This window comes from Chiloscyllium punctatum, chromosome 25 (assembly GCF_047496795.1).
Source record: "Chiloscyllium punctatum isolate Juve2018m chromosome 25, sChiPun1.3, whole genome shotgun sequence".
In the NCBI taxonomy this organism is placed as follows: domain Eukaryota; kingdom Metazoa; phylum Chordata; class Chondrichthyes; order Orectolobiformes; family Hemiscylliidae; genus Chiloscyllium; species Chiloscyllium punctatum.
This window is the reverse complement of record NC_092763.1, coordinates 64014300-64040524: the sequence shown is the minus strand read 5'-3', so window position 1 is coordinate 64040524 and position 26225 is coordinate 64014300. Positions and strand designations below refer to the sequence as shown.

The window sequence follows — 26225 nt, the reverse complement described above, 5'->3', positions numbered from 1 at the left end:
CCTGATGAAGGAGCAGTGCTCTGAAAGCTAGTGTGCTTCTAAATAAACCTGGTGGACTATAACCTAGTGTTGTGTGATTTTTAATCTGATGAAGGAGCAGTGCCCCGAAAGCTAGTGCTTCCAAATAAACCTGTTGGACTAAATAGTGCTGTGTGATTTTTAACTTTATATTGAGAAAGAGAGAGATACCCGGAACAACCAACATGCTGTTTGCACGATCAGGTAAAAAAGTCCAGATTTTTAAAAAAATATAGGAAATGTAGTTGAAGAGGGTGGAGCAACAGTCAATATGTGAGAGGGAGGGGACAGCGCGCACAAGGAAGGAAGAAACAGGCACACGGAGGAAGGAACGTGGATTAATCTTCACTGTTCCCCCTTCCTTGATGTGTCTGCCTCGGGTTTAGTCTTACGGAGACCCTGGAGGCGCAGAGGGTCCGCGGGGTGGGGGGTTTGCTGAGGAGGGGAGGATGAGAAGGGAAGGTCAGCGCCTGTCTATGGAAGCTGACTTTCCTGCAGCCAGCATCATGCCGTGCCCGAACAACCCGCAGCAGCTCAGCTCCGAGCAGAGCCCCTCGCTCGCCAAGAGAGTCAGATTCGCAGCCAGCCCGGAGCACGAAAACATCGGGCACCAGCTCAAACTGCTGCCCATGAACGACCAGATCCGAGAGCTGCAGACCATCATCAGGGACAAGTAAGTGGCTGGAGCTGGGAATCAAGGGTGTAGCAACCAACGCGGACTGGCCTTTCTCACGGTCTATGCAGCAGCCCGGAGCTTCAGGCCTCCTCTGAATAAAACAGGCTCCCGGGGGGGGGGGGGGGAGCGGAAAGTGACAGCAGGGAAATGGTCACTTTGCTGCCAGTTGGCAGATATATCCCTCGAGAGCCAAACCACAGGCGGAATGCGCACCCCCTCCCCACACAAACACATTCTTGTGAAACCCAGCAGCATGTCACTATAGCAAGAGACTGAAATACTGCAGGGACATTACAGGAACACGCTGCACCCTGGGGATTGAGTCATAGAGCTGTACAGCACGGAAACAGGCCCTTTACTCCAAATCGTCCATGCCGTACTCTAAATTAATCTAGTCCCACTTGGCTCGTATCCCTCTAAACCCTTCCTATTCATATACTCATCCAGATGCCTTTTAAATGCTGTAATTGTACCAGCCTTCACCACTTCCTCTGGCAGTTCATTCCATACATGTACCACCTGCTGTGTGAAAAAGATGCCCCTTAGGTCCATTTTAATCCTTACTCTCGCAAACCATGGCCCTCTAGTTTTGGACTCCTCTATCATATGGAAAAGACCTTGCCTATTTACCCTGTCCATGCCCCCTCATGACTTTATAAACTTCTCTAAGGTCATTCCTCAGCCTCCAATGCTCCAGGGAAAATAGTCCCAGCCTATTCAGCCTCTCTCTATAACTCACACAATTCCACCTGGTGTTGGAAATCCAACTGGAAAATCCCACTCCCTCCTTTTCTGATACTGTTGGACCTTCTTGCTTCTTTAGATTTAGATTTAGATTTAGATTACTTACAGTGTGGAAACAGGCCCTTCGGCCCAACAAGTCCACACCGACCCGCCGAAGCGCAACCCACCCATACCCCTATATTTACCCCTTACCTAACACTATGGGCAATTTAGCATGGCCAATTCACCTGACCTGCACATCTTTGGACTGTGGGAGGAAACCGGAGCACCCGGAGGAAACCCACGCAGACACGGGGAGAACGTGCAAACTCCACACAGAGAGTCGCCTGAGGCTATTCTTGCAGTGCTATTTCTGTTTTTTTTAATGGTATTCCATTATTTTTTGGATTGATTGGTTAGCCAAACTGTCTGAAGTTGCTAATGTGTCCAGGTCATTCTTTTCACTGCTTACCAGTGTTAGATTGAATTCTGTACATTATTGGAAGGCCATACATTTACCTGAGTAGAATTCTTTTCCAAAAATGTTGGAGACTGATTTGTTAAGCATTGGTGTCGATCCCTGGTTTTGGAACAAAATCTAAACTGATGTTGCATGGGGGTTTAAATAAAGTTTGTAATTCTAAAGAAGAGTCATACCAGACTTGAAATGTTAACTCTGTGTCTCTCTCCAAAGAAGCTGCTGCACCTGCTGAGTTTCTTCAGTGTTCTGCATTTGTTTAATAAGGCTTTTTATTTTGGTTTGATTTATTATTGTCCCTTGTATCAAGTCACACCGAAAAGTATTGTTTTGAGTGCTATCCAGACAAATCAAACTTTACAAAAATACATCTCTGTAGTGTTATAGTTACAGAGAAGGTAAAAAGAAAGATTAACTCTAATATGAGAGTCCATTCATAAGTCTGATAATGGTGGGGAAGAAGCTGTTCTTAAATCTGTTGGTATTTGTTTTCCAGTTTCTGTATGTTCTACCCAATGGGAGAGGGTGAAAGAGAGAATGACTGGAGGGGGAGAAGTCTTTGATTATGTTAACTGTTTTCCTGAGGCAGTGAGAAGTGTAGGTGGAGTCAATGGAAGGAAGGCTGGTTTTCGTGATGGACTGGGCTGTATTCATAACTGTCTGTAATTTCTTGCAGTCTTGAGCAGAGCAGTTACCATACCAAGCTGTGATGCATCCAGATGGGATTTCTATGGTGCATTTATAAAAATTGATAAGAATCATTGTGGACATCTCAACATTCCTCAGCCTTCTGAGGAAGTAGAGGCGGTGGTGTACTTTCTTGACTGTGGCTTTGTTATCTGAAACAAGGGTATATTTTGGTTTAAAAGTTAAATCCTGCATTCTGCTCAGTGCTTCATCCGAACTGAGTCAACATTAATGCATTTAGTTGGGAATGTTATTCTAATTATGCATCCATCTTTTTCAGTTCCACTTTTCTACCTTCTATTTCTTCTCTGTTGAAGGTGATTGTATGAGCAGGGGATCCTTTCAATATCTCACACTGGTAGACATTCCTCATGTGTAAACCTAGGCAGGGAGCCTTGGTAAGTTATTGGAATGTGTGCGCGATGGGGAGGACATCAGTTGAATCCCCTCCACGCCAGTTCTCAGTCCAGCTCCTTACAGATGCAGTTCCAGTAGAGGCAATTGGATAGCAAATAAGAATGCACGCCATGTCGTTCTGCATACTGCCATAATACATTAGATGGTAAATTCCACCAAATAACATGATGGGACTTGAACATGTATCTCCAAAGCATCAGCTTGGGTCTCTGGATTATTAGTCTAGCACTGTGCCACCATCTCCTCCCTACACAATGTTTATATACATTAAACAAGTCACATAAATGAAAGTATAAAAGTTGTTATGGACTAGGCCAGACCAATCAAAACATTGTTAAGCAGGCAGCACTAGACCTAACTTCGCAATTTGTTTCTGTAAGTGTACAGTGAAAATTATCCGGAGTAAAATAGCTAGGTTGACTATTAGATTTAGACTTTTAGATTATTAAAACAGACAAAAAAATGTATTCACAAAATTACATAATGAAACACAAAGAACAGAATAAAGAACCTCTACAGAACTCAATCTATCCAGCTCGACTTAATTATGCTGTTCCAAATACACGCAACAGTATCAATAAGCAAACTCTCTTTAAAAACCAATATAAATGGAACACATGCTTACAGGTTGAAGTTTACGGCAGAAAAGAGAGAGAGTTTCCACACAGCTCCCTGTTGAACTTCCCAGTTCAAGACTGAACGAAAACTGCGCAGCTCAGCTAGACAGCCTACCACTCCCCTTTCATTATATAAAGGTCATTTCTAAAATATGACCACTTTGGCCTGAAGTCTCATCTGTTTACACACAAAAGGTCTCTCAAAATCCTTTTTATCTCTGTACCAAACCAGACTGATTGGAACCCGGCCCAGTTTATTGCCCCAGGGAAAAAAATCAAGGACAGAGTCTCCTTGAGTCCAGGACAGTTTTTCAAAAAGAAAAGGGACTAGCTTTGTGACAAAGTAAAATACTGCAGCTGTTGGAAATCTGAAAAAAAACACTGAGACCTTCGGGGAAATTCAGTAGTTCTGGCAGTATCTGTGGAGAGAGAAACAGTTAATGTATCAAGTCTGATGGCACTTAAATAAACCTAGTTTTCTCATGGCCAGTGGTTCTCACCACTGTTCTCCTTTGGGTTCACAGTTTGATTCTCCAGCATGTTGAGAGTAATAAGCGTTTCGTCCATGTTTCAACGCATGGATAACTTGTAGCCTTCCTTCTGCCGATTTCCGATTACAAACTGGTGAAATTGTAGTATCTTCCAGTTGAGCTGGTAGCTTTTCTGAAATCTTAGTTCTCTGCCAAAGTACTAAGTCATGTCTTCTCATGAACCTTGTTCATTTGCCTTAAAATCCGAAATTCTATCCTTCTTGGGTTTGTTTTATGCATGGTTTTGGATGGCTTCATGACTAACACATTTTCCTTTTTGATGTTTTTCAAGTATCCACTCAGCACCTTTTTTTCTCCAGTTGTGGCCACTTGCTGGGTTTACCTCTGTTGGCGCACTTTCATTTTAGCAATATCTGAGGTTGGTTTGATATCTTTCTCCAGTATCCCTCATATTTCTCCGAAACACACTCCGAAACAGCTACACAGTTGTTTGTCTTCCCTGCTACTTCAGTAACTTTCAGTTTAAACACTGCTGCTTATTTTTTGTTTTTGCTGGAGGGCATTTTTACACAAAGTGATGAAGAAATTTCAAAACCTCATGAGGTTGGTTGTCACCTGACTCTTTCGTACCAAATTGGTGCGAATTGTATATCAAATCACATAATAGCCCAAAACACAATTTCATTTCCTCATCATAACATTTATGTACAGGATAATACCTTGACTGACAAATGTTGATCTATTATCTGTGAAGAATTAGGGTAGACTTGTAATACAAAACATATGGAAAATTCCAGACTTTTTGGCCAAAAGTAGGGGGTCGACTTTTACATGAGATTGACTATTACTCAAGTATGTATAGTAATTTTAACTTAGACATTGTTCTTAATGATTTAATGTACTAAATATGTTCCAAGGCACTTCAGGAGTGCAACCAAACCAAGATGGCACTAATCCTTATGAAAAGATGTAGAGAGAGGTTACTAAAGGCTTAATCAAAGAGGTAGTTTTAAGGAAGCAACTTAAAGGAGGAGAGAGTGATGGAGGCTGAGAACGTGAGGGAGGGATTCAGGGAGTAGCTGACAATGCCACCGCTTTCCAGTTATGAAACAATGGTGGCTGAGTGCTGATAACACTGGACTCGTAATCCAGAAGCCTAACCTAATGCTCGGGGGATGTGGGTCCAGATCCGACCACAACAGCTGGTGGAATTTACATCCTGATTTATAAAGTCTGAAAATGAAAGGTAATGGCAACAATGATTGTTGGAAAAAGTCACTACACATACATACAATCAGACATACAAAATAACATTGGTTTTATAGGTGGAGGAAAAAAGCCCCTGGAAATATAAGGAGCAGGAGTAAGCCATGTGGCCCACTGAAATACTCCACCATTCAATTAGATCATGGCTGATCTTTTCATGGACTCAGCTCCACTTATCCACCCTCTCACCATAACTCTTAATTCCTTTATTGTTCAAAAAAAAATCGATCTTAGCTATAAAAATATTTACTGAAGTAGCATCAACTACTTCCCTGGGCAAGGAATCCCATAGATATACAACCCTCTGGATGACTAAGTTCCTTCCCAATTCAGTCCTAAATCTAAGCTTGAGGCTATGCCCTCTTGTCCTTGTTTCACCTGCTGTGGAAAATTCCTTTCTACTTCTATCTTATCTATTCCATTCATAATTTTAATTGTTTCTATAAGGTCCCACCACATTCTTCTGAATTCCAATTAATACAATCCTCGTCTCTCCTCATAAGCCAACACCCTCAAATTCGAAATCAACCTAGTGAACCTCTCTGCACTCCCTCTAGCGCCAGTACATCCTTTCTCAAGTAAGGAGACCAAAACGGCACGCAGTACTCCAGGAGTGGCCTCACCAGCACCCTACACATCTGCAACATAATCTCCCTGCTTTTAAACTCAATCCCTTTAGCAATGAAGGACAAAATTCCATTTGCCTTCCTAATTACTTGATGTACCTGCAGACCAACCCTCTGTGATTCATGCACAAGGACACCCAGGTCCTTCTGTATAGCAGCACGCTGCAATTTTTTACCATTCAAGTAAAAACCTTTTTTACTGTTACCCCAACCAAAATGAATGATATCACATTTATCAAGATTGTATTCCAACTGCCTGACCTTTGCTCACTCATGTTGTTAGGTTCTTTTCCTGAGGTTTCACACACAAGATGCAATTCATACACTCCATGTCTGCAAACAGTTGAAGTTTATTAAAGCTAGGTGACCCCAATGACACTCTTCGATGGTCGTGTGAAATCGAGTCAAAATCAGGCCCCAAACAAAGAAAACACATCCCCTTTATACAGGTCAATTGGTAATGCTCACAGGTACTCTGGCCACTCCCCCCATAACCACATGTTACCCCAGGTACAGTGGTTAGGATGAGATCATCCTTGGAAGTAATGTAAATGTAAATGCCCTAATCCTGGGGAATCGTTATGCAGCCGATTTCCTGACTCCATTATTCCCCAAGACAATGTAGGTGTGGTATGTCCTAGCTTTGGGGCGGCCCTGCAAACGAGTTCTGGCGCCTCTACTTCCCCAGACAATGTAGATGTGATATGCTTCAGTATCGGGGATGATCATGCAAGCGAACCTGACTGACTGGGGAATAACTATGGAAGTATTTCTGAATGGAAGGGACTGAATGAGAGTTTAGTTTGATAATAGTTGGAGAGTAGTAATAAATGACTGTCTAAATGAAGTGGGAGTCATCCGCATTCCTGCATGAATGTTGTCCCCACCCACTTCCAAAATATTCAGCTTCTGGAGGAATACCATGCAGTTTAACCCTTTAATATTACATTAATGTCCACGGAGATAGTCCAATTTAATCTTTTAACATTCCAACATAAAATATTTATGTTCCTCTCTACACTTTCCTCTACCACTCACCTTAGTATCATCTACAAACTTTGCCACGCTACATGTGGTCCCCACTCCAAACCATCTATATAAATGATGAATTATTGTGGTCCCAACACTGATCCCTGAGGCACACCACTAGTTACTGATTGCCAACCAGAATAACACTCATTTATCCCCACTCTTTGCTTTGTGTTAGTCAACCAATCCACTATCCATGCTAATACTTTACCTGTAACATCAAGCATCTTTATCTTAAAACACATTTCAAAACACCACAGAGACAAACACGCAATCTCTCTCTCTCACACACACACACACACACAGCCTCTTCTTCCAGACATCCAAAGACTTCTCTCTGTAGCATTCATGTGCACAAAGCTATCAAGGAACCAATCAGAAAATTGTCAGGTTAGGTGAATTGGCCATGCAAAATTTCCCGTAGTGTTCAGGGTTGTGTAGGTTAGGTGCATCAGTCAGGGATAAATCTAAGATAATGGGTCTGGGTGGGTTACTCTTCGGAGGGTCGATGTGGACATGTTGGGCTGAAGGGCCTGCTTCCACACGGTCGAGATTCTGTGATTCTTACAAGCTCACAGTCTTCGCGGAGATGATCCTTTTTAGTTTGATAGGACTTTCTGTCCTTCAGTTTCTTTTCTCTAGGATTCTTCACATTTGTAGCAAGTACAGAGCCTTTGGTACGCTATCTGCAAAATCTCTTAGTTACTGGCTAAAGTCAAAAGCTTACAGCAACTGGTAGGGGAAGAATAAATGGCTTTCTTTAGGCTTTGGGTATCCTCAGTTCAGAGAGAGAGAGAGAGAGAGGCACACACACACAACCTCCCCTTCCAGGCATCCAAAGGTTTCTCTCTGTAGCATTTAGGTGCTCAAAGCTGTTTAGCTACTGAGGAACCAATCAGAAAATTTTTGTCAGGCTGATGACCTTTGACATCTATGACTGGTGACAGTTGCACAAACCAATCAGCCACCTTTTGCTGGTCAAATCTCACACGGCTTAATCCCTTTTGGTGCCAGGCTGCCAATACCACAGCTTCCGTCACTGCTGGAACAAAGCAGCAGTGCAAATACTGCAGATAATTTGCTTCAGTAACTTTGTTTTTAGAAGTGCAGCAATTCCTTCCACAGTCCTTGATTTTAAAAAAAACTCAGTCCACAATCAAAAATACAGAAAATAAAACCTTTTCAAAGTACACTCTTACACATCTGTTTGAAGTGTGAATAACACACTACAATAAAGATAGGTTTTCCTTTCCAAATTTGGTTGTGTCTGAAATGGAAAAAGAATATTTGTTTTGCGTAACGCTGGAATTAGCATGCTGGTGGTTACGAGTCTGTCATCAGTGTTGGACGCAGTGGAAGTAAATTGAATGATAAATTACACATTTTATGCATGGGGGCATATTGGCAAAACCTTACAGGATGCAGCAGTCAGTTTTTTTCTTCCCCCACAACATTTGTTGCAATTACGTTAAATAAGCCTAGTGACTGTTGTGTTGTGTTTTCAAAAACCCTTTAACAGTTTTATCTAGTAATAACTCAAAAGTCTAACTGCAAATCAAACTACTAAATTAAGCAGTTAGGTCAGGTCCAACTGCCTGAATGTTAGTTTGGTATCAGCGAGGAACGTTCTTTAGATCAAGGTCCACAGGGTTTAAAGCTTTAATATTTTTCCTGCAGTTGTGTTATTTCTTTCATGGCATGTGGGCATCACTGGCAAGGCCCAGACTGGTTAAAGGTGGCAGATTTTGGCCAGTGTTTTTTTTAGTCAGTGCACACATTTCCAGTTTTGGATACATTGTTGAGTAGGTGCTGAGGTGCTTCCTGCCTGTATTCCTGATGAAAGGCTTTTGCCCGAAACGTCAATTTTCCCTCTCCTCAGATGCTGCCTGACCTGCTGTGCTTTTCCAGCACCACTCTGATCTAAACGCTGAGGAATAAAGGCTGAGTGCACCATACTAAGGTGCCAATCTTGCATCAGTGATAACACCTTAACTTCGGAGTCAAAGGTCACTGACTATAGGCTTTGAACAAGCATGAAGTGTGTTTCCATTTCCCGCAGCAGCTACACTATGGCTTTTGTGAAGTAAGTGTTACGATTCTAGCTGATGATAATACTGGACAAGTCAGGAAAAGCATTAAAAGTCCCACTCCAGAGAACTTGAGCACATAATATAGACTGGCACATCAGTAAGGTGTTGAGAATATACTGCACTATCAGAAATGCCGTATTTCAGATGAGATGTCAAATTGTGGCCTTGCTTGTCATCTTGGATCCGTTGGCATTAGAGGAAGGGAGATTTTAAGGAACATATAAAAGGATAAGAAAAAGCTGAAAAGATTTAGTTTGAGAATTCCACAGCAGTGGAGTAAAATGGAAGGAGATTTACTGTGAAGTTGACCATTGTGGACCGAGGATAATTGACTTTGACTGCCAAATTGTTCTTTAACCTTTCACTAATGATTCTCACTTTGGTGAGCTCAGTATTCATTGACTTTGGCTTTGAATAAAGCATAAAATATTATCAGACTGTGATTTTGTTGCATATTAGTTGGCATTTGTGAAGAGGTGATGATTGTGCTTACATATTTTAAATTGTGAAGATTTTTACCTATTATTAAATACTTTATTTTTCATTTTTTTATCCCAGAACAACTAGCAGAGGAGACTTTGTATTTTGTGCTGATCGCTTGGTGAGTAGCAATGTGATTTTTTTAATTTGTTGAACTATCAAAGCTCCCCCGTGGTCGCCATTTGCCTAAAAATGTAAAGGTGAGGAGGAGCTAGAGTGTGGTGGGTTTGAGATCAAGAGTGTGATGCTGGAAAAGCACAGCAGGTCAGGCAGCATCCGAGGAGCAGAAGAATCGAAGTTTCGGGCATAAGTCCTTCATCAGGAAAAGTCAGATTATGCCTGAAACGTCGATTCTCCTGCCCCACGGATGCTGCCTGACCTGCTGTGCTTTTCCAGCACCACTCACTCGACTCTGCTCTCCAGCATCTGCAGTCCTCACTTTCTCCTCCCTGTGGTGTGATTAATGGGAAGTGTGTTTTTAATGGTCAACTGTACATTGCCAAGTTTCTGCTTTGAAAAAGAAATGGATGTTAATTGCTTACTTTGCATTTATTGCCGAGAGAAAATTTACTGTTCTCTAAACTTGTGATACACATGTGCAAGACAAAGTCATTCCTTCACGTGGCAATATTATGTTACAGATCAGACTAGTGGTCGAAGAAGGACTGAACCAGCTTCCATACACTGAATGTACAGTCACAACTCCTACAGGTTAGATACAAGCAACAGAGCATAGATAGTACAGTATCCAGGCTGCTTCACTGCTGTACTTGAGACATTCTAGAAGTCCAAAATGTTTTGTTATTTAATGTAATTTTGAAAGCTACAGATGTATGGCTGTAACTTTTTTTCTGCCTTTATTAATAATTTATTGTTCTAATTAAGATGGATGAGGCAATTTGCTCACCCGCTGTTTGTAAACAAGATTCACTACTTTGCCAGGCACTTTAATGATTTGTAGAGGATCACAATCATTACTACCTTGGAATTTAAAGGGATAATTTTGATAGTGACAACGTCCAAAGGGCAATATTGAATCAACTACGGGATTAGTGGTGCTGGAAGAGCACAGCAGTTCAGGCAGCATCCAACGAGCAGCGAAATCGACGTTTCGGGCAAAAAAAGGGCTTTTGCCCGAAACGTCGATTTCGCTGCTCGTTGGATGCTGCCTGAACTGCTGTGCTCTTCCAGCACCACTAATCCAGTATTTGCTTTCCAGCATCTGCAGTCATTGTTTTTACCAATATTGAATCAACTGTCTAGTGTATGTCTCTCCCCATTTTCTTTTCAGAGGCAGAGGCATAAACAGATTTCTGATTGTGATATTGCTGGTTTTACACTTATCACTCAAGGTCAAAGTTACATCTAAATTATTAAAAAAAGGTCATAGCGAGCAAACATAGGGTCTAAGTCTTAAAGCTAAGAAGTGAAAAATTGGCCAGCTTCCAACTATTGATTGTTCCCCATTGAGACACAAGTTTTAAAAATGACACACATTTGCTGACTTCAAGTTGGCAGCAAAGTTGTCTTGTTAGCAAGGTACCCCCAACCCCATTGTTAGCACACTTGGAAATCTTAAGTACACTTTTGGCCTTGTTTCCTGCATTCCTTTTTGGTTGAATTTTCAGGTTGGTCGTTTTTGGCAGCTGAGGTACCTTGCTGAGGTATTGATTTGGACAATGTAAGATGTTCGCAATTTGAAGGGGTAGGGGGTATCCATTTTATCTTCTGTGAACATCTATATCAGCTACTCAACAATGTTCGTGTCATGAGCATTATCAGTTATGTTTGTGTTGCAACTGTGGAAAAATTTCCCAAATATTGCTATTATACTTCAGTTGCATTTGTCAATACATTTCTGCCGACTGTTGAAATTTTGCTTTAAACATGAGTTATAAGGGGAGGCTGGCATTTTCACTGGAACATAGGAGGCTGAGGTTTATACAGGTTTATAAAATCATGAGGAGCTTAGATAAGATGAATAGCAAAGTTATTTTCCCGAGGGTGGGGGAATTCAAAGCTGGGGGCATAATTTGAAGGTGAAAGGAGAAGGATTTAAAAAGGCCACGAGGCGCATTTTCTTTCACAAAGAGGCTGTTCATATGTGGAATGAACTGCCAGAAGAAGTGGTAGATGCAGATACAGGTACAGCATTTAAAAGACATTCGGATAGGTATAGGAAAGGTTTGGAGGGATATGGGCCAAACAAAGGCAAATGGGACTAGTTTAGTTTGCAAAACTTGGTTGGCATGGGTGAGTTGGATCAATGGGTCTGTTTCTGTGCTGTGTGACTCGACAGTGGCTATCACAGAGATTAAGGGAATTAGTGCACCTGGTAGTGTAAATCAATGCCTTTAGCCAGTGAGATGTTGAGACTCAGGATCATGTTTTTGTGGTTCTGTTCACCGAGCTGGGAATTTGTGTTGCAGACGTTTCGTCCCCTGTCTAGGTGACATCCTCAGTGCTTGGAGCCTCCTGTGAAGCGCTTCTGTGATGTTTCCTCTGGCATTTGTAGTGGTTTGTCTCTGCTGCTTCCAGTTGTCAGTTCCAGCTGTCCGTTGCAGTGGTCGGTATATTGGGTCCAGGTCGATGTGCTTATTGATTGAATCTGTGGATGAGTGCCATGCCTCTAGGAATTCCCTGGCTGTTCTTTGTTTGGTTTGTCCTATGATAATAGTGTTGGCCCAGTCGACATGTTGCTTGTCATCTGAGTGTGTGGCTACTAAGGATAGCTGGTCGTGTCGTTTTGTGGCTAGTTGGTGTTCGTGGATGCGGATCGTTAGCTGTCTTCCTGTTTATCCTATGTAGTGTTTTGTGCAGTCCTTGCATGGGATTTTGTACACACTGGGTATCGGGTCCTTTGTCCTGGTGAGTTGTTGTCTCAGAGTGGCTGTTGGTTTGTGTGCTGTTATGAGTCCTAGTGGTCGCAGTAGTCTGGCTGTCAGTTCGTAAATACTCTTGATGTATGGTAACGTGGCTAGTCCTTTGGGTTGCGGCACGTCCTCGTTCCGTTGTCTTTCCCTTAGGCATCTGTTGATGAAATTACGGGGGTATCCGTTTTTGTAAATACATTGTAAAGGTGTTCTTTTTCCTCTTTTTGCAGTTCTGGTGTACTGCAGTGTGTTGTGGCCCTTTTGAACAGTGTCTTGATGCAACTTCTTTTGTGTGTGTTGGGGTGGTTGCTTTCGTAGTTCAGGACTTGTTCTGTGTGTGTGGCTTTCCTGTATACCTTTGTGGTGAATTCTCCGTTCGGTGTTCTCTGTACCATCATGTCTAGGAATGGGAGTTGGTTGTCCTTTTCTTCCTCTCGAGTGAATCGGATTCCTGCGAGTGTGGCGTTGATGATCCGGTGTGTGTTCTCTATTTCTGTGTTTTTAATGATTACAAAGGTATCATCTACATATCTGACCCAGAGTTAGGGTTGAATTTGCGGTAAGACTGTTGGTTCTAATCTTTGCATTACCACTACTGCTATGAGTCCAGAGACTAGCCACACTACCATACATCAAGAGCATTTCAAACTGACAGCCAGACTACTGCGACCACTAGGACTCATAGCACACAAACCAACAGCCACTCTCAGACAACAACTCACCAGGACGAAGGACCCGATACCCAACATGAGCAAAACCAATGTAGTGTACAAAATCCCATGCAAGGACTGCACAAAACACTACATCGGACAAACAAGAAGACAGCTAACGATCCACATCCATGAACACCAACTAGCCACGAAACGACACGACCAGCTAGCCTTAGTAGCCACACACGTAGATGACAAGCAACATGAGTTCGACTGGGACAACACTACTATTATAGGACAAGCCAAACAGAGAATAGCCAGGGAATTCCTAGAGGCATGGCACTCATCCACAGATTCAATCAATAAGCACATCGACCTGGACCCAATATACCGGCCACTGCAACGGACAGCTGGAACTGATAACCGGAAGCGGCAGATACAAATCACTATAAACGCCCGGGGAAACATCACAGAAGCGCTTCACAGGAGGCTCCCAAGCACTGAGGATGTCACCTAGACAGGGGATGAAACGTCTGCAACACAAATTCCCAGCTCAGCGAACAGAACCACAACAACAAGCACCCGAGCTACAAATCTTCTCACAAACTTTGAACTCAGGATCATGTTTTAATCCATTGTCTGTTCTGAGTTAACTGATGTCACCTGTGCAGAAGGTCTTATTGGCCTTAATGCTTCTGGCATTTCCTATGTAGTGACACCTTCTGGAAGTTTATATGTTGTGCAGATGTTGGGTGAGGGCAGGAATGGGTGGAGCTCTAAGGCCTCCAGCTCTGTTGAAGCAATCTCTTCACCTGCACTCACAAGGCTTGGCTGATATACTGGAATCTGCCTATGACATATTCTTTAGAAGTACTTTGGGGAGAGGAGGGCATTTGTGAGTGACAGACAAGGCAGCAACTGAGGACATCCATTGTATTAGGGAAAAGGGTGAATCATTTGCCATCCATTCTGCAGACAATAACAGAATTAGTTGAAATGGTCCTCAAAATACCTGCCAATGTTCACAATTTGGACTCAAATCATATGATAGAATGGTCATATAAGACTAACAACTTTAACAATGCACAGGAGGGCTAAAGGCATTACCATGAGATCTTAGAACCATAAAGATGCAGGGAGAATTAGGAGGAAAACAGAACTGACAACACTTCTCAACAAAACAATGGATCATCACTCCTTCTGAGTCCTCTCTTTAGGAGGTTAGAGGGTTAATTTTACTGACACACTTGTATTTTTAAGTGTGACTAAGCCAGTTAATCAAGAGAAAGTGTAACCCTTTCACTGACTCAGCAGGATTTGGTATTGGTTGCCATTGTCAACATGTCTGAATGTTGATCTGGTTCTGTTCAAGACTGGAGTCTTGAGGCTGCTGTGTTAGCAAACCAGCCACTACCGTGCATTTGTGTTCTTTTGTTTAGAATTGCAGCATGGGAAGGAAATGATGGGCTGGCTGCACAAAATCATCACTATACGTCTAGGGCTGACTGAGCTTCACATTATTGTGCAAAGCACTGAACAAATGCTTATTTGATGAATACATTTTCTTTTATTATAGTTGAATGAGCTGGTAGCTCAGAGGGACAGTAGTCAAAATGCATAGTACTTGTTTCCTACAGATCCAGAATTTGCATACTCTTCTTTCTTTTAAAGAATAGTTATGAGTTGAGGGGGATTCATCCATTAAGATTGAGAGACATTTGACCAAATTAACGAGTCCGAGCTGGCTTCACAAAAATGAGGTTTGAATTGGTGTCCCTGTGTTCCCAGTGCAGGGAATGGGTAAATGACTTGTACACAGGCAGGGTAACATTTTTCCTTAACCCCCAGAGAATGTCACTACCTTTTAATGTTTGAGGTTGAGAATGAAGAGCTTCAACAACTGTTTGGGTCAACTTGATCCCTATGTCATCCTGAAAATAAACAGAGTTTGTTGTAGTTCTGTTTGCCGAGCTGGAAGTTGTCAGTTCCAGCTGTCCGCTGCAGTGGCCGGTATATTGGGTCCAGGTCGATGTGCTTATTGGTTGAATCTGTGGATGAGTGCCATGCCTCTAGGAATTCCCTGGCTGTTCTCTGTTTGGCTTGTCCTATAATAGTAGTGTTGTCCCAGTCAAACTCATGTTGCTTATCATCTGAGTGTGTGGCTACTAAGGATAGCTGGTCTAGCCACCAACTAGCCACGAAACGACACGACCAGCTATCCTTAGTAGCCACACACTCAGATGAAAAGCAACATGAGTTCGACTGGGACAACACTACTATTATAGGACAAGCCAAACAGAGAACAGCCAGGGAATTCCTAGAGGCATGGCACTCATCCACAGATTCAATCAATAAGCACATCGATTTGGACCCAATATACCGACCACTGCAGCGGACCGCTGGAACTGACAACCGGAAGCGGCAGCTACAAGTCACTATAAATGCCGAAGGAAACATCACAGAAGTGCTTCACAGGAGGCTCACAAGCACTGAGGATGTCACCTAGACAGGGGACGAAACGTCTGCAACACAAATTCCCAGCTCAGTGAACAGAACCAAATCTTCTCCCAAACTTTAAAAACAGAGTTTGTGTTCTGAGAATGATGCTTGGCAATTGGAGTGGGGTGATGGAGGGGAGTGGAGGGAATTTACACCACTAATGCTTCAATAACTCCAATTAAAATTTAATTTTCTACAGGCTATAAGTATGATGGAGTGAAGTTTGAGAAGGGAAACTGTGGTGTTAGTATTATGAGAAGTGGTAAGTCACCATTGTTGATTGTTAACGTTCTTTGCCATCTGTGACGTAATTTTACTTGCATTCATCAGGACAGCCTAATTGAATATTGAGCACTGAGTACTTTGGTGTTTGACCCCAGAAATGTGGGGAAGCTGGCAGCCTGATCAAGAGTCCAAACTTGAACACTGTCTTTTTCGACCTGCTCCTTTCCATTGCCTTCTGCAATCCCATTGTCATACCCTAAAATATACACAAAGACTAAATCGTGTGTGTTCTTCTGTCCACCGAATACAAAGTTAGATTCTCATCCCCTGTTGCCTACTACTACATTCACTTACAATAAGATTTTCTGTAAGGTAGACCGGAGGAAGAAGACTTCCAGATAGTTGTGTCAGAATGTCCAAGAAAGCATTTTGGAGTACTGTGTGTAGTAATAGGCAGAAACGCAGTTGGGGTCAAAGCCACGACATGCTACAAACACATTCACACCATTCAGGATGGTTCCCTAAATCATTTCATCATTTAGACAATAAGACATAGGAGCAGAATTAGGCTATTCAGCCCGTCAAGTCTGCACTGTCATTCAATCATGGTTGATATATTTCTTAACCCATTCTCCTGCCTTCTCTCTGTAGCCCTTGATCCTCTGGCTAATCAAGAACTTATCTATCACTGTCTTAAATACACTCAAATGACTTGGCCTCCACAACCTTCTGTAGAAATGAATTCCACAAATTAACCACTGTCTGGGCTGAAGAAATCCCTCTTCATCACAGTTCTAAAGGGTCTTCCCTTCAATCTGAGGCTGTGCCCTTGGGTCCTAGTCTCTCTTACTAGTTGAAACATCTCCATGTCCACTCTATCTAGGCCTCTAAGTTTCAATCAAATCCCCCCTCATCCTTCTACAGGCCCAGAGTGCTCAACCACTGCTCATATAACAAGCCCTTAACCCTGGGATCATTCTTGTAAACTTCCTCTGGAGCCCCTCCAAGGCCAGCACATCTTTCCATTTTACAGGGCTCAGAACTACTCACAGTATTCCAAATACAGGGTACACAACTTGAATTCCTCTAATAGCAGGTATTTGATTGGTCATCTATTTTGATTTGAAATTAAGTCACATTATTTGTATTCTAATCGTGAGTAAACTCCAAAGCAATTCATTTTGAACTTCTCTGGAGAATATTAACAGTGGGAACACTGCCACCTTCAAGTTACCCTCCAAGTCATGCATCATCCTGATTTGGATCTATATCTCCATTCCCTCATTATCACTGGATCAGAATCCCGGAACCCTTTTCAAAGAGCACAGTGGCTGCCCCTACATTCCAAAAACCTGCAGTGGTTCAAGAAGATAGTTCACCACCATCTTCTCCTGGGCAATTATAGGGATGGACAATAAATACTGGCTACACCCACACCCACTGAACAAATAAAAACAAAACTGTCTTTGAGACTTTATCCTTTTAAAAGACAAAAATGAAATCTGAATAGTATATCAGTTGTAAGGTTGGGTCAGTTTATGCAAATTGTTAAGGTTCACAAATAGTTAAACTTTAGTTTGGGTGATACGTATTGATAAAATGGCATTTATGTTTGTGACTAACTGTAGCTAGCTTTGTATAATTGCCTTTCAAAATAGACCGTTCCACTTTGTTTCAAGGGAAGGAATGGAGAGTCATAGAGGTCAACAGCATCGAGAAAAAGGCCCTTCGGCCCATTGAGTTTGTGTCAGTCAAAAACAAATACCGAAGTCTTCCAAATGTCATTTTCCAGCACTTGGTCCATAGCCTCGTGTGCCTTGGAATTGAAAGTGCACTGCTAAATATGTCAGAAATGTTATAAACGTTTCTGCATCAATTACGCTTGTAGACATTGAATTCCAGATTCCCACCAGCTTCTGGGTGAAAAACAAATTTCTGCACATCCCACTAAATTTCCTGTCTCTTCACTTAAATCTATGCCCTGGTCATTGATTCCTCTCTTCAGGGGAAAAATTCCTTTCTGCCTCACATAATTGTATACATCTCAATCATATTGCCCTTCAATGTCCTGTGGGTCCAATGAAAACAATGCCAGTATATCTGATCTCTCTTGATAACTAAAGCTCTTCAGCCAAGGCAACATCGTGGTAAGTCTCCTCTGCACCTTTACCTGTGAAATAACATCCCTCCTATAATGTGGATTCCAGAACTGCACACAATGCTGTGGGCTAACCAACAGTTTATATAGTTCCAGCATAACACCCCTGGTCTTAACTCTTAAAATTGCTGAAACACGTTTCATCTTCCAGGTGAAGCAATGGAGCAAGGTTTGCGAGATTGTTGCCGATCAATACGAATCGGAAAAATCCTAATACAAAGTGATGAAGACACCCAAAAGGCAAAGGTGTACTATGCTAAGTTCCCACCTGACATCTACCGCAGGAAAGTGCTTCTCATGTACCCAATATTGAGTAAGTATCGCATTGATCTCCTTGTACCATAAAGTAAAGACCTACTGGAATGGAAATATCTAAGCAGTTTCCACATTGAAAGTATAGGACTCCACTCTGAGTTAGGAGTGTGGTGCTGGAAAGTACAGCAGGTCAGGTAGCATCCGAGTAGCAGGAGAATCAATGTTTCGGGCATAAGCCCTTCATCAGACCTTCAGCACCATACTCTCAACTCTGATCTCCAGTATCTAATGTCCTCACTTTCTCCATTCTGAGTTAGAAGGTTATTAATACATTGATATATGGTTAGACATAGAGTTATAGAGGTCTACAGTATAGAAAACTAGCATGCAGGTACAGCAGATAATAAAGAAAGTGAATGGAATGTTGGCTTTTATAGCTAAAGGAATAGAATGTAAAGGCAAGGAAGTATTTTTGCAACTGTACAAGGCATTGGTGAGATGGCACCTGGAGTATTGTGCATAGTTTTGGTCTCCATATTTGAGGAAAGATATTGTGACATTGGAGGCAGTTCAGAGGAGGTTCACTAGATTGATCCCAGAGATGAGGGGTTTGTCGTGTGAAGAGAGTTGAACAGTTTAGGCCTATACACACTGGAATTTAAAAGAATGCGGGGAGATGAAGTTGAGGTATTCAAGATGATAAAAGGTGTGGATAAAATAGACGTGGAGTGGATGCTTCCTCTTGTGGAGCATTCTAGGTCAGAGGTCATAGTCTTAGGATAAGGGAAACAAATTTAAAACAGAATTGAGGAGAAACTAATTCTCCCAAAGGGTGTGAATCTGTGGAATTCACGACCCCAAAGTGCGGTGGATGCTGGGACAGTGAGTAAATTTAAGGAGGAGTTAGACAGATTTTTAATTGGTAATGGGTTGAAGGGAAGGCAGGAAAGTGGGGGTGAGGAGTATATCAGCCATTATTGAATAGCAGGACAGGCTCAATGGGCTGAATGGCCTAATTCTGCCCCTATATAGAACCTGAAACATTACAACGCAGTACAGACCCTTTGGTCCTCGATGTTGCACCGACCTGTGGAACCGTCTGAAGCCTATCTATTCTATACAACTCCATTATCATCCACATATTTATTCAATGACCATTTAAATACCCTTAAAGTTGGCAAGTCAACTACTGTTGTAGGCAGTGCTTTCCACGCCCCCTAATACTCTCTGAGTAAAGAAGCTACCTCTGACATCTGTCTTATATCCTTCAAACTCTCAATTTAAAGCTATGTCCCCTTGTACTAGCCATCACCATCCGAGTAAAAAGGCTCTCACTGTGCACCCTATCTAACCTTCTGATGATCTTATATGTCTCCATTAAGTTACGTCTCAACCTTCTTCTCTCTAACAAAACCAGCCTCAGTTCCCTCAGCCTTTCCTCATAAGACCTTCCCTCCATACCAGGCATCATCCTAGTAAATCTCCTCTGAACCCTTTCCAAAGCTTCCATATCCTTCCTATACCTTATGAACTTATGAGAAAAAGGCTGTTTGGCCCATCCAATATATGTTAATCAAAAGCAACCGCTTAACTACTATAATTTTACTTACAAATCATTCACACAAGTAGACTCCCTCAACAATACTGCACTCAAGTTCTGTTTTGGAGTCAGTCATCTAGAGTCATGCTTGAACGTAGAATCTTCGAGCGTTGAAAGTGTTATTACTGAGCCAATGTTGATACTTGCTATAACTCTTGCCAAAGGTGAGAAAGAAGAAAAAACAGTTTAAAAAAAAATTATTTCAATCAGAAATCATGAATCTCAAGACTGGCCAAATTAGATCTAATCTTACATTGAAAATTCCCCATTATTTAGTCAATTAATTGAATTATTTTTGTTTGAATAGCTGTCAGCGCCAAGGGTGTAGCATTAAATCTTGGGTGGCACATGCAAAGATTGTTTACGATTTCTCTGCCAGGAAGAGTGAACCTCCAGAAGAGGCCAGCATCAGTTACCTAGAGAGGACATGTCTTACCCTATAAAGCCATGGCTCATGTTAAATAATAATAGGTCGGTATCTGTTACATTGGAGGATACAGTGATTACTCTTCTGGTTTGCAAAAGGACAGTCAGGTTTTGAGGCAAGCTTGATGGTAATTAGGTCATTTTAAAACGATAATGTAGTGGTTAATTTACTGCTGTAATAATACAGAGAATATGAGTTTACATCTCATCCTGGCAGTGAATTTGAATTCAGTTTATATTGACAAAAAAAAATTCTAATTAAAAGGGCTGGTAGCAGTAAAATAGACAATGAGGCTGTCAGGTTGTAAATCACCAGCTGATTCTCAAATTGTCTTTTCCACACTACTCCAGATAATTGCGGGTCATTTATCTATTCTGCAGGTACAGGCAACACAGTTATTGAAGCTGTGAAGGTTCTGATTGAGCATGGAGTGCAGCCAAACCATATAATCTTACTCAGTCTTTTTTCAACACCACATGGTAAGTGAGATGTGTGAATGCTTAATATAATGTGACAGATTTTAAAGCCAAGATGCACACCAGAGAATTATTTCAAATTGAGAACACTTTTTTTTCATTGCAAAAACTGAAAGTGTATGCTAATTTCTTTAAGATTCACTTGGTAAATTACAGTCCATGCCAACTGCAACTCGAGACATTCAGTCAGTCTTTAAATGTTAACAGAGACAGTAGCCTCAATTTATTCTTAATTTTTCTTCAATGTTTGGGATTACATATTAGCAATCACTTCGGTATCAATCTGTTCTGTTGTTAGACAGTAGGTGCAAATGTGTTCCAAGGTGACAGTTAAATTTTATAATGTGAGTTACATGATGTAGTCACTCATTTTTCTGACTAAAGTCTGAGCAAGAGCTTGAGTGAAGCCACACTCTGCAATGTCGAGTCTCAACTCTCGAGCTATTATTTGGGAGTTTCTAACTTTGAGCCTGTGGCATTCCACAAAATCTTAAATGGGTTGACATTTAAAAGAAGACAGCAATGGTGTCAGATTATCCATAACTCAGCCACCTTGATGTCAAAACAGTGGTGGCATCCATGTCCACAGATTAGTGAATGTGGAGTTGTAAGAGCTGGAAGATTTCAGAATTGTTTTGGCTAAGTTTTTATATTCTTAAAAAATAGTTATATTGCGTAGATCCAGATACTATTTAAACCAGTCATACTGTGTTTTTCTTCTCAGTTGCTCACTGCAGTTTTTGACACGCTCAACAGCACTATCCTTCTCTAAACTGTCTTTGCTGGCTTCAATCTTGCCTACCCATTTGTGCCACAGCATCTCTGTGGTAGCTTCCGTTAACTCAGCAATTCTCTCAGAGTTCCCTTCCTCATTCACCTGATACTCTTTGGTTACAATATCTGATGATATGGGATCAGTGTTCTGATTCTGTGCCACAAGATTCCATGTCCAGCATTCAGATCTGGATGAGCTGTAACTTCCTCCAGCTAAATAATTCAGAGATCAAACTTATCATATTCTGTCCATCCCACGGAACTGCATTTTCTTCCAGTCCATCCAGTGTCACCTTTTATCAGGCCCATCCAGACAGTGTGCAATCTCATTATCCTAATTTAATCTGCATTTTGATTTTTGATCTCTTCCTCTTTAAAGATTACTGACTTTCAACTGTTACAAGATTGCAAGCCATCATCCTGCCTCAGTCTATTTGCTGCTATAATGATGACACTTGCAGCTTTCTTTCTTTGTATACTTGATGACCTGATACATTTCTGTTTGGTGTCACTCTCTTTCTCTTACAACCTCGCTCTCTCTCTCTGTCTTTCCAACAGTTCTCTATTTTACTTAATTTAAACCCTTGGGTTTCCCCTTACCCTCTTACCCCAACATTAGCAGCTGTTGCTTAAGTCACCTCTCTTCATGCTCTGAACTCAGAGCAAATTTTGGAACACGTTCAACACGGGTTTGCTGGGAATATTTATACGAGAAGTGTGGTTTTACCATAATTTATCCTTTTTGGCAATGATGGATATTAACTTTTTAAAAAGAAATGCTGTCTCTGTTTGTTTAACAAACAACAATAATATGAAGCATTTTATATGGCTTTTTAAAGTAAAAATGTTGCACCATGTAATAGTGCACTCTGCATTTGTTATGATTCACACAAATGGCTCTAAGTTTAGTGATGATGTAAAATGGACAAGGTTTTTATGGGAACAACATCCACAATTCATCAACTGCAGCATAGAAAGGTTTGCATTCTCTTTTGTCACTGGAGTGTAAGAGGTTGAGGGGTGACCTTATAGAAATTTATCTATACCCCTTATGATTTTATAATGTCATTAGCAAAAATCTTTTCCCTAGAGTGAAGGAGTTCAAAACTAGATGGCATATTTTTAAGGTGAGAGGAGAAAGATTTAAAAAGACACGAGGGGTAATTTTATTTTAAACAGTGATTTGTGTGTGGAATGAACTTCCTGAGGGAGTTATGATGTCAGAAGACGTTTGGATGAGTCCATGAATAGGAACTGTTTGGAGGGATATGGGGCAGGAGCAAGCAGGTAGGACTATTTTAGTTTGGGATTATGATTGGCATGGACTGGTTGGACCATAGGGTCTGTTTCCATGCTGTATGACTCTATGACTTTCTATGACAGGTTAGATACTTACCTGGGCAGTAGGCACATCACTTATCAGCAGTTGGAGGTAAGTAATCATGTATATTGCTGGGGAAGTGAAGAGTTTATTGCTGAGATGATGCATTGATCAGCTAGCCAGAATGGTGATTCTGCTCTAGTTCTGTGTTATGAATCACTTCAGGCATTACAATTCAGGCACAATGTTGATATATTTGTGCAGCTAACCTCTGTACATTTAGTGTTATTTTATAAATAATAGGACAGAGGAGGTTTCTGTCCCACTTTCAAGAAAGTCGATAAATCATCAACTTTTTTTCTCTCCTTCAAAAGGTGCAAAATCTATTATTGAAGAATTCCCCGATATCACAATTTTAGCAACAGAAGTACATCCAATCGCACCCACACATTTTGGACAGAAATATTTTGGTACGGACTGAAGTCAAGACCAGATCCTAATGAAACCTTTGAATATGTTGCTGCTTCAATAACGAAGGCTTAGTTTTATTTTAGTGTGTTTCCCCCTCTTCCAAACCTTTGCAGGATGAGTCAAAATGTTAACCAGCTTAATGTTGACATCTAGAAGAATGACCTAAACTATTTGCCTTAACTTCTTCTCCTCAGTCATTTGTATAAAAGTCGGTTCTAAAAAGCACATTCCAATTCTTTCAAAATGCTTGCACTGTGCTTGCATGCATCATTGTCACGTAACCATTTTAGCCTATTTATTATTTGTATTTAGAGGCAGTGCCTAATTGTAACCTCAAATTGCATTAAATTTGCTTTTAAAAAACATTTGAAATTAAACCTATTTATTTGAAAAGATCTCTCTTTACAGATTTCCTCTATATAGGCAGCAATCAAGCACAGTTCCACAGCCATGTCATTAAAGTGGTCTTTTTCATGCCAGTCTCACATTGTTGTTGGACTTTTTCAATACAGTGATCACAGTTGAGCCTTTTCTTGTCCTAACCTGATGTCCACACATAACCAAGAGTGATAGAGATAGCAGCTGGAACCAGCAATGGTGGTTGATGTTTCACCTTCCTGCATCTGATGTATGAAGATTAGAGATTGAACCAAGGAACTCTCCCATCTGTAGGTTCTTGTTTTATACCAGAAGCATCCCCAACATATTACATTATTAAAATTAATCAGCATTTTTACTGTTGCATTTCACTCAGGGTTTCCTGCAGTTACTAAACACGTCTTTCGACATTGATAGTTTTCGTTTGGAAATTGATTCAATTTGTTTTAAATGAGGAAGTACATGCAGAAGCTGTTTCTTCTCCTGATGCTTCTTAAGCTTCTCCTTGCTCAGCAAGCCTTTGGTATTGTGATCCCATTTCCACCTCCACCACCAGTGGTCTCATTTGAATATCACAGTCTCTTGCACTGCGAGTGCACTCTGGCTGACAGGGTAATGGAGGTGCAGCAGCTGTCAGAGTCAAATGAAGCAATGGCTTGATTATGGAGTCTAGAAACTTTACTTTATGAGTGTTCCCTGTGATGCGGTACTGTTTTTTTGAACATCTGTTTTGGGTTGAATTTCCCACTTTCAGTTTGTGTTTGTGGAGCGCGTTTTATTGGTGCCATAGCTCACAGTGATTTTTCCCATGCAATCTTCAGCTCTCCACCGCACTAATTGTGCAAAACAGTGCTGTATGCTGCCCTTATGGAATTGTGCGGTAGGTGGTGTTCACCACTGCTGGTACCTTCTGGTGTTCACCCCACCAGCCTGGTGTTTAAAGCCCAGCTCTACAGCACCTCATGTCACTGCAACTGAGGAAGTGCTCTTCGGCTGTCATGCTTAACATTTAAAATAAAATTCTGTCATGGGATGTGGATATTGTTGCTAGGCAACACTTTGTCTAGTTTTCTTACCCACAGCGATCTCCAGAACTGTAGCTCATGCTGTGAGCGGTGTGCCAATCACTATGTGCAGAATCTGAGCTGCGCTTGTGGGCAACTGCACAACTAAGAGGGAATTCTGTGGAGAGGCCTAATTCTCTATCCTGTAAGTTGGCCATATCAGCGGGTAGTTAAGAGTCAGCCATATTGCTAGGAGTCTGGAATCACTAGACCAGGTACAGACGGCATTATCTCTAAAAGACATTAGCGAACCTGATGGGTTTAGTGGTGATCCTCACGATGACTAGCTTTCAATCCCAGATTTTGAAGTTTTATCAGCTGCAGGGATGGTATTTGAACCCATGCCTCCACAGTATTAACCTAGGCCCCTGGATTATTAGTCTAATGACATTATCACTATATCACTGTCTCCAGCTAGCAGACGGAGACTTGGAGGTATTGGTGGATGGGATGGTGGAGAGGAGGGCAGCTTTTCCTGCTGGTTGCCAAGGTAGACCATGCCACTAGATCCAGCCAGCCTGCACCCAGATAGTGGTCGAGATCAGTGCCGTATTTCATATTCAAAGGAATACCTAGCAATGCAGGAAGAATGGTAGTGATCTGAGGTCTGCAAGTAATTGCCACTACCCTCTCTTTGCTTCCTCACTGGCCCACTACTCACTCTAACTCTGCCACTACACACCCCTCTTATCAAGACTCACACACTATAACTCTCACCTTTCCATTTACCACATCTATTAAATGCCTCTCATCCTTCCTTGCTACCTCTATAACTCCAACTCATTCTCTGGAAACACCTCACCTCCACTCCTACTTATGTGTGACCACTAGCTATTCTTCCATCATACACAATGCATCCCTTTGTCTCATTGCAGCAAAAATAACCTCTCGCTCTCCCTATATACACACATGCACACACTCCTTCAGAATGATGTCTTTCACAGTTTCCTGGCTGACCTACCTGTAATCTCTGGATTGGTTTCACTTGACCTGTTGGACTGAGCATGCTGTAATCTCCATCCTGTAGGTTGGCATTTCCCTGGATTCTGGTAGGACCAAGTGTTTGACAGGGGCCAACTCCTTGTACTTGAATCAGATGTGCCCTTTGACCAACTGAGGGCATTTTGTTGCTTGGAGCATATGCATTGTCTTTGCTGCATGAACTGCTGGCACTCACTACAGGTTTAACGTTGACATAGCTCTGTAACATTTCCATCTCCTTATTCCCTGTACGCTAAAATAGCAAATAAAGCCATGAGGTTCCAAGTAAGTGCAAAGCAAATGTGTGCTAATAAGGCAGGCTAAGAACTTGAGTAGGTGTTCCTGACCTCTTAAGTAAAGTGTTGAAGGGCTGAAGTGGTGTACAAATTGGTCTGAGAGCAGGCCTGATGATATGGCAAGGATAATGGTCGCTGTGGTGGTGGTAGAGTGTTGTGGTTTGAACTGGAGGCCTGTG

At 41.6% G+C, this 26225-nt stretch overlaps 1 protein-coding gene across 1 annotated transcript; it reads left to right on the top strand.

Annotated features, from left to right (window-relative positions):
- Nucleotides 1-303: 303 nt before the first annotated feature.
- Nucleotides 304-23692, top strand: uprt (uracil phosphoribosyltransferase (FUR1) homolog (S. cerevisiae)). Its single transcript, XM_072595421.1, has 7 exons — nucleotides 304-691; nucleotides 9677-9719; nucleotides 10240-10309; nucleotides 15820-15882; nucleotides 18155-18316; nucleotides 20666-20764; nucleotides 23231-23692. The coding sequence occupies exons 1-7, from the start codon at nucleotides 468-470 to the stop codon at nucleotides 23335-23337; spliced, it is 768 nt and encodes a 255-aa protein (XP_072451522.1). The 5' UTR covers nucleotides 304-467; the 3' UTR covers nucleotides 23338-23692.
- The last annotated feature ends 2533 nt before the right edge of the window (nucleotides 23693-26225 follow it).

Bases quoted from the DNA above. Each gene is read 5' to 3' on its own strand.
- uprt (XM_072595421.1), top strand. From the start codon at position 468: ATGAGAAGGGAAGGTCAGCGCCTGTCTATGGAAGCTGACTTTCCTGCA. The intron at 15,883-18,154 runs GTAAGTCACCAT...TTCATCTTCCAG, and splicing joins TGTTAGTATTATGAGAAGTG to GTGAAGCAATGGAGCAAGGT. The intron at 18,317-20,665 runs GTAAGTATCGCA...TCTATTCTGCAG, and splicing joins TCTCATGTACCCAATATTGA to GTACAGGCAACACAGTTATT.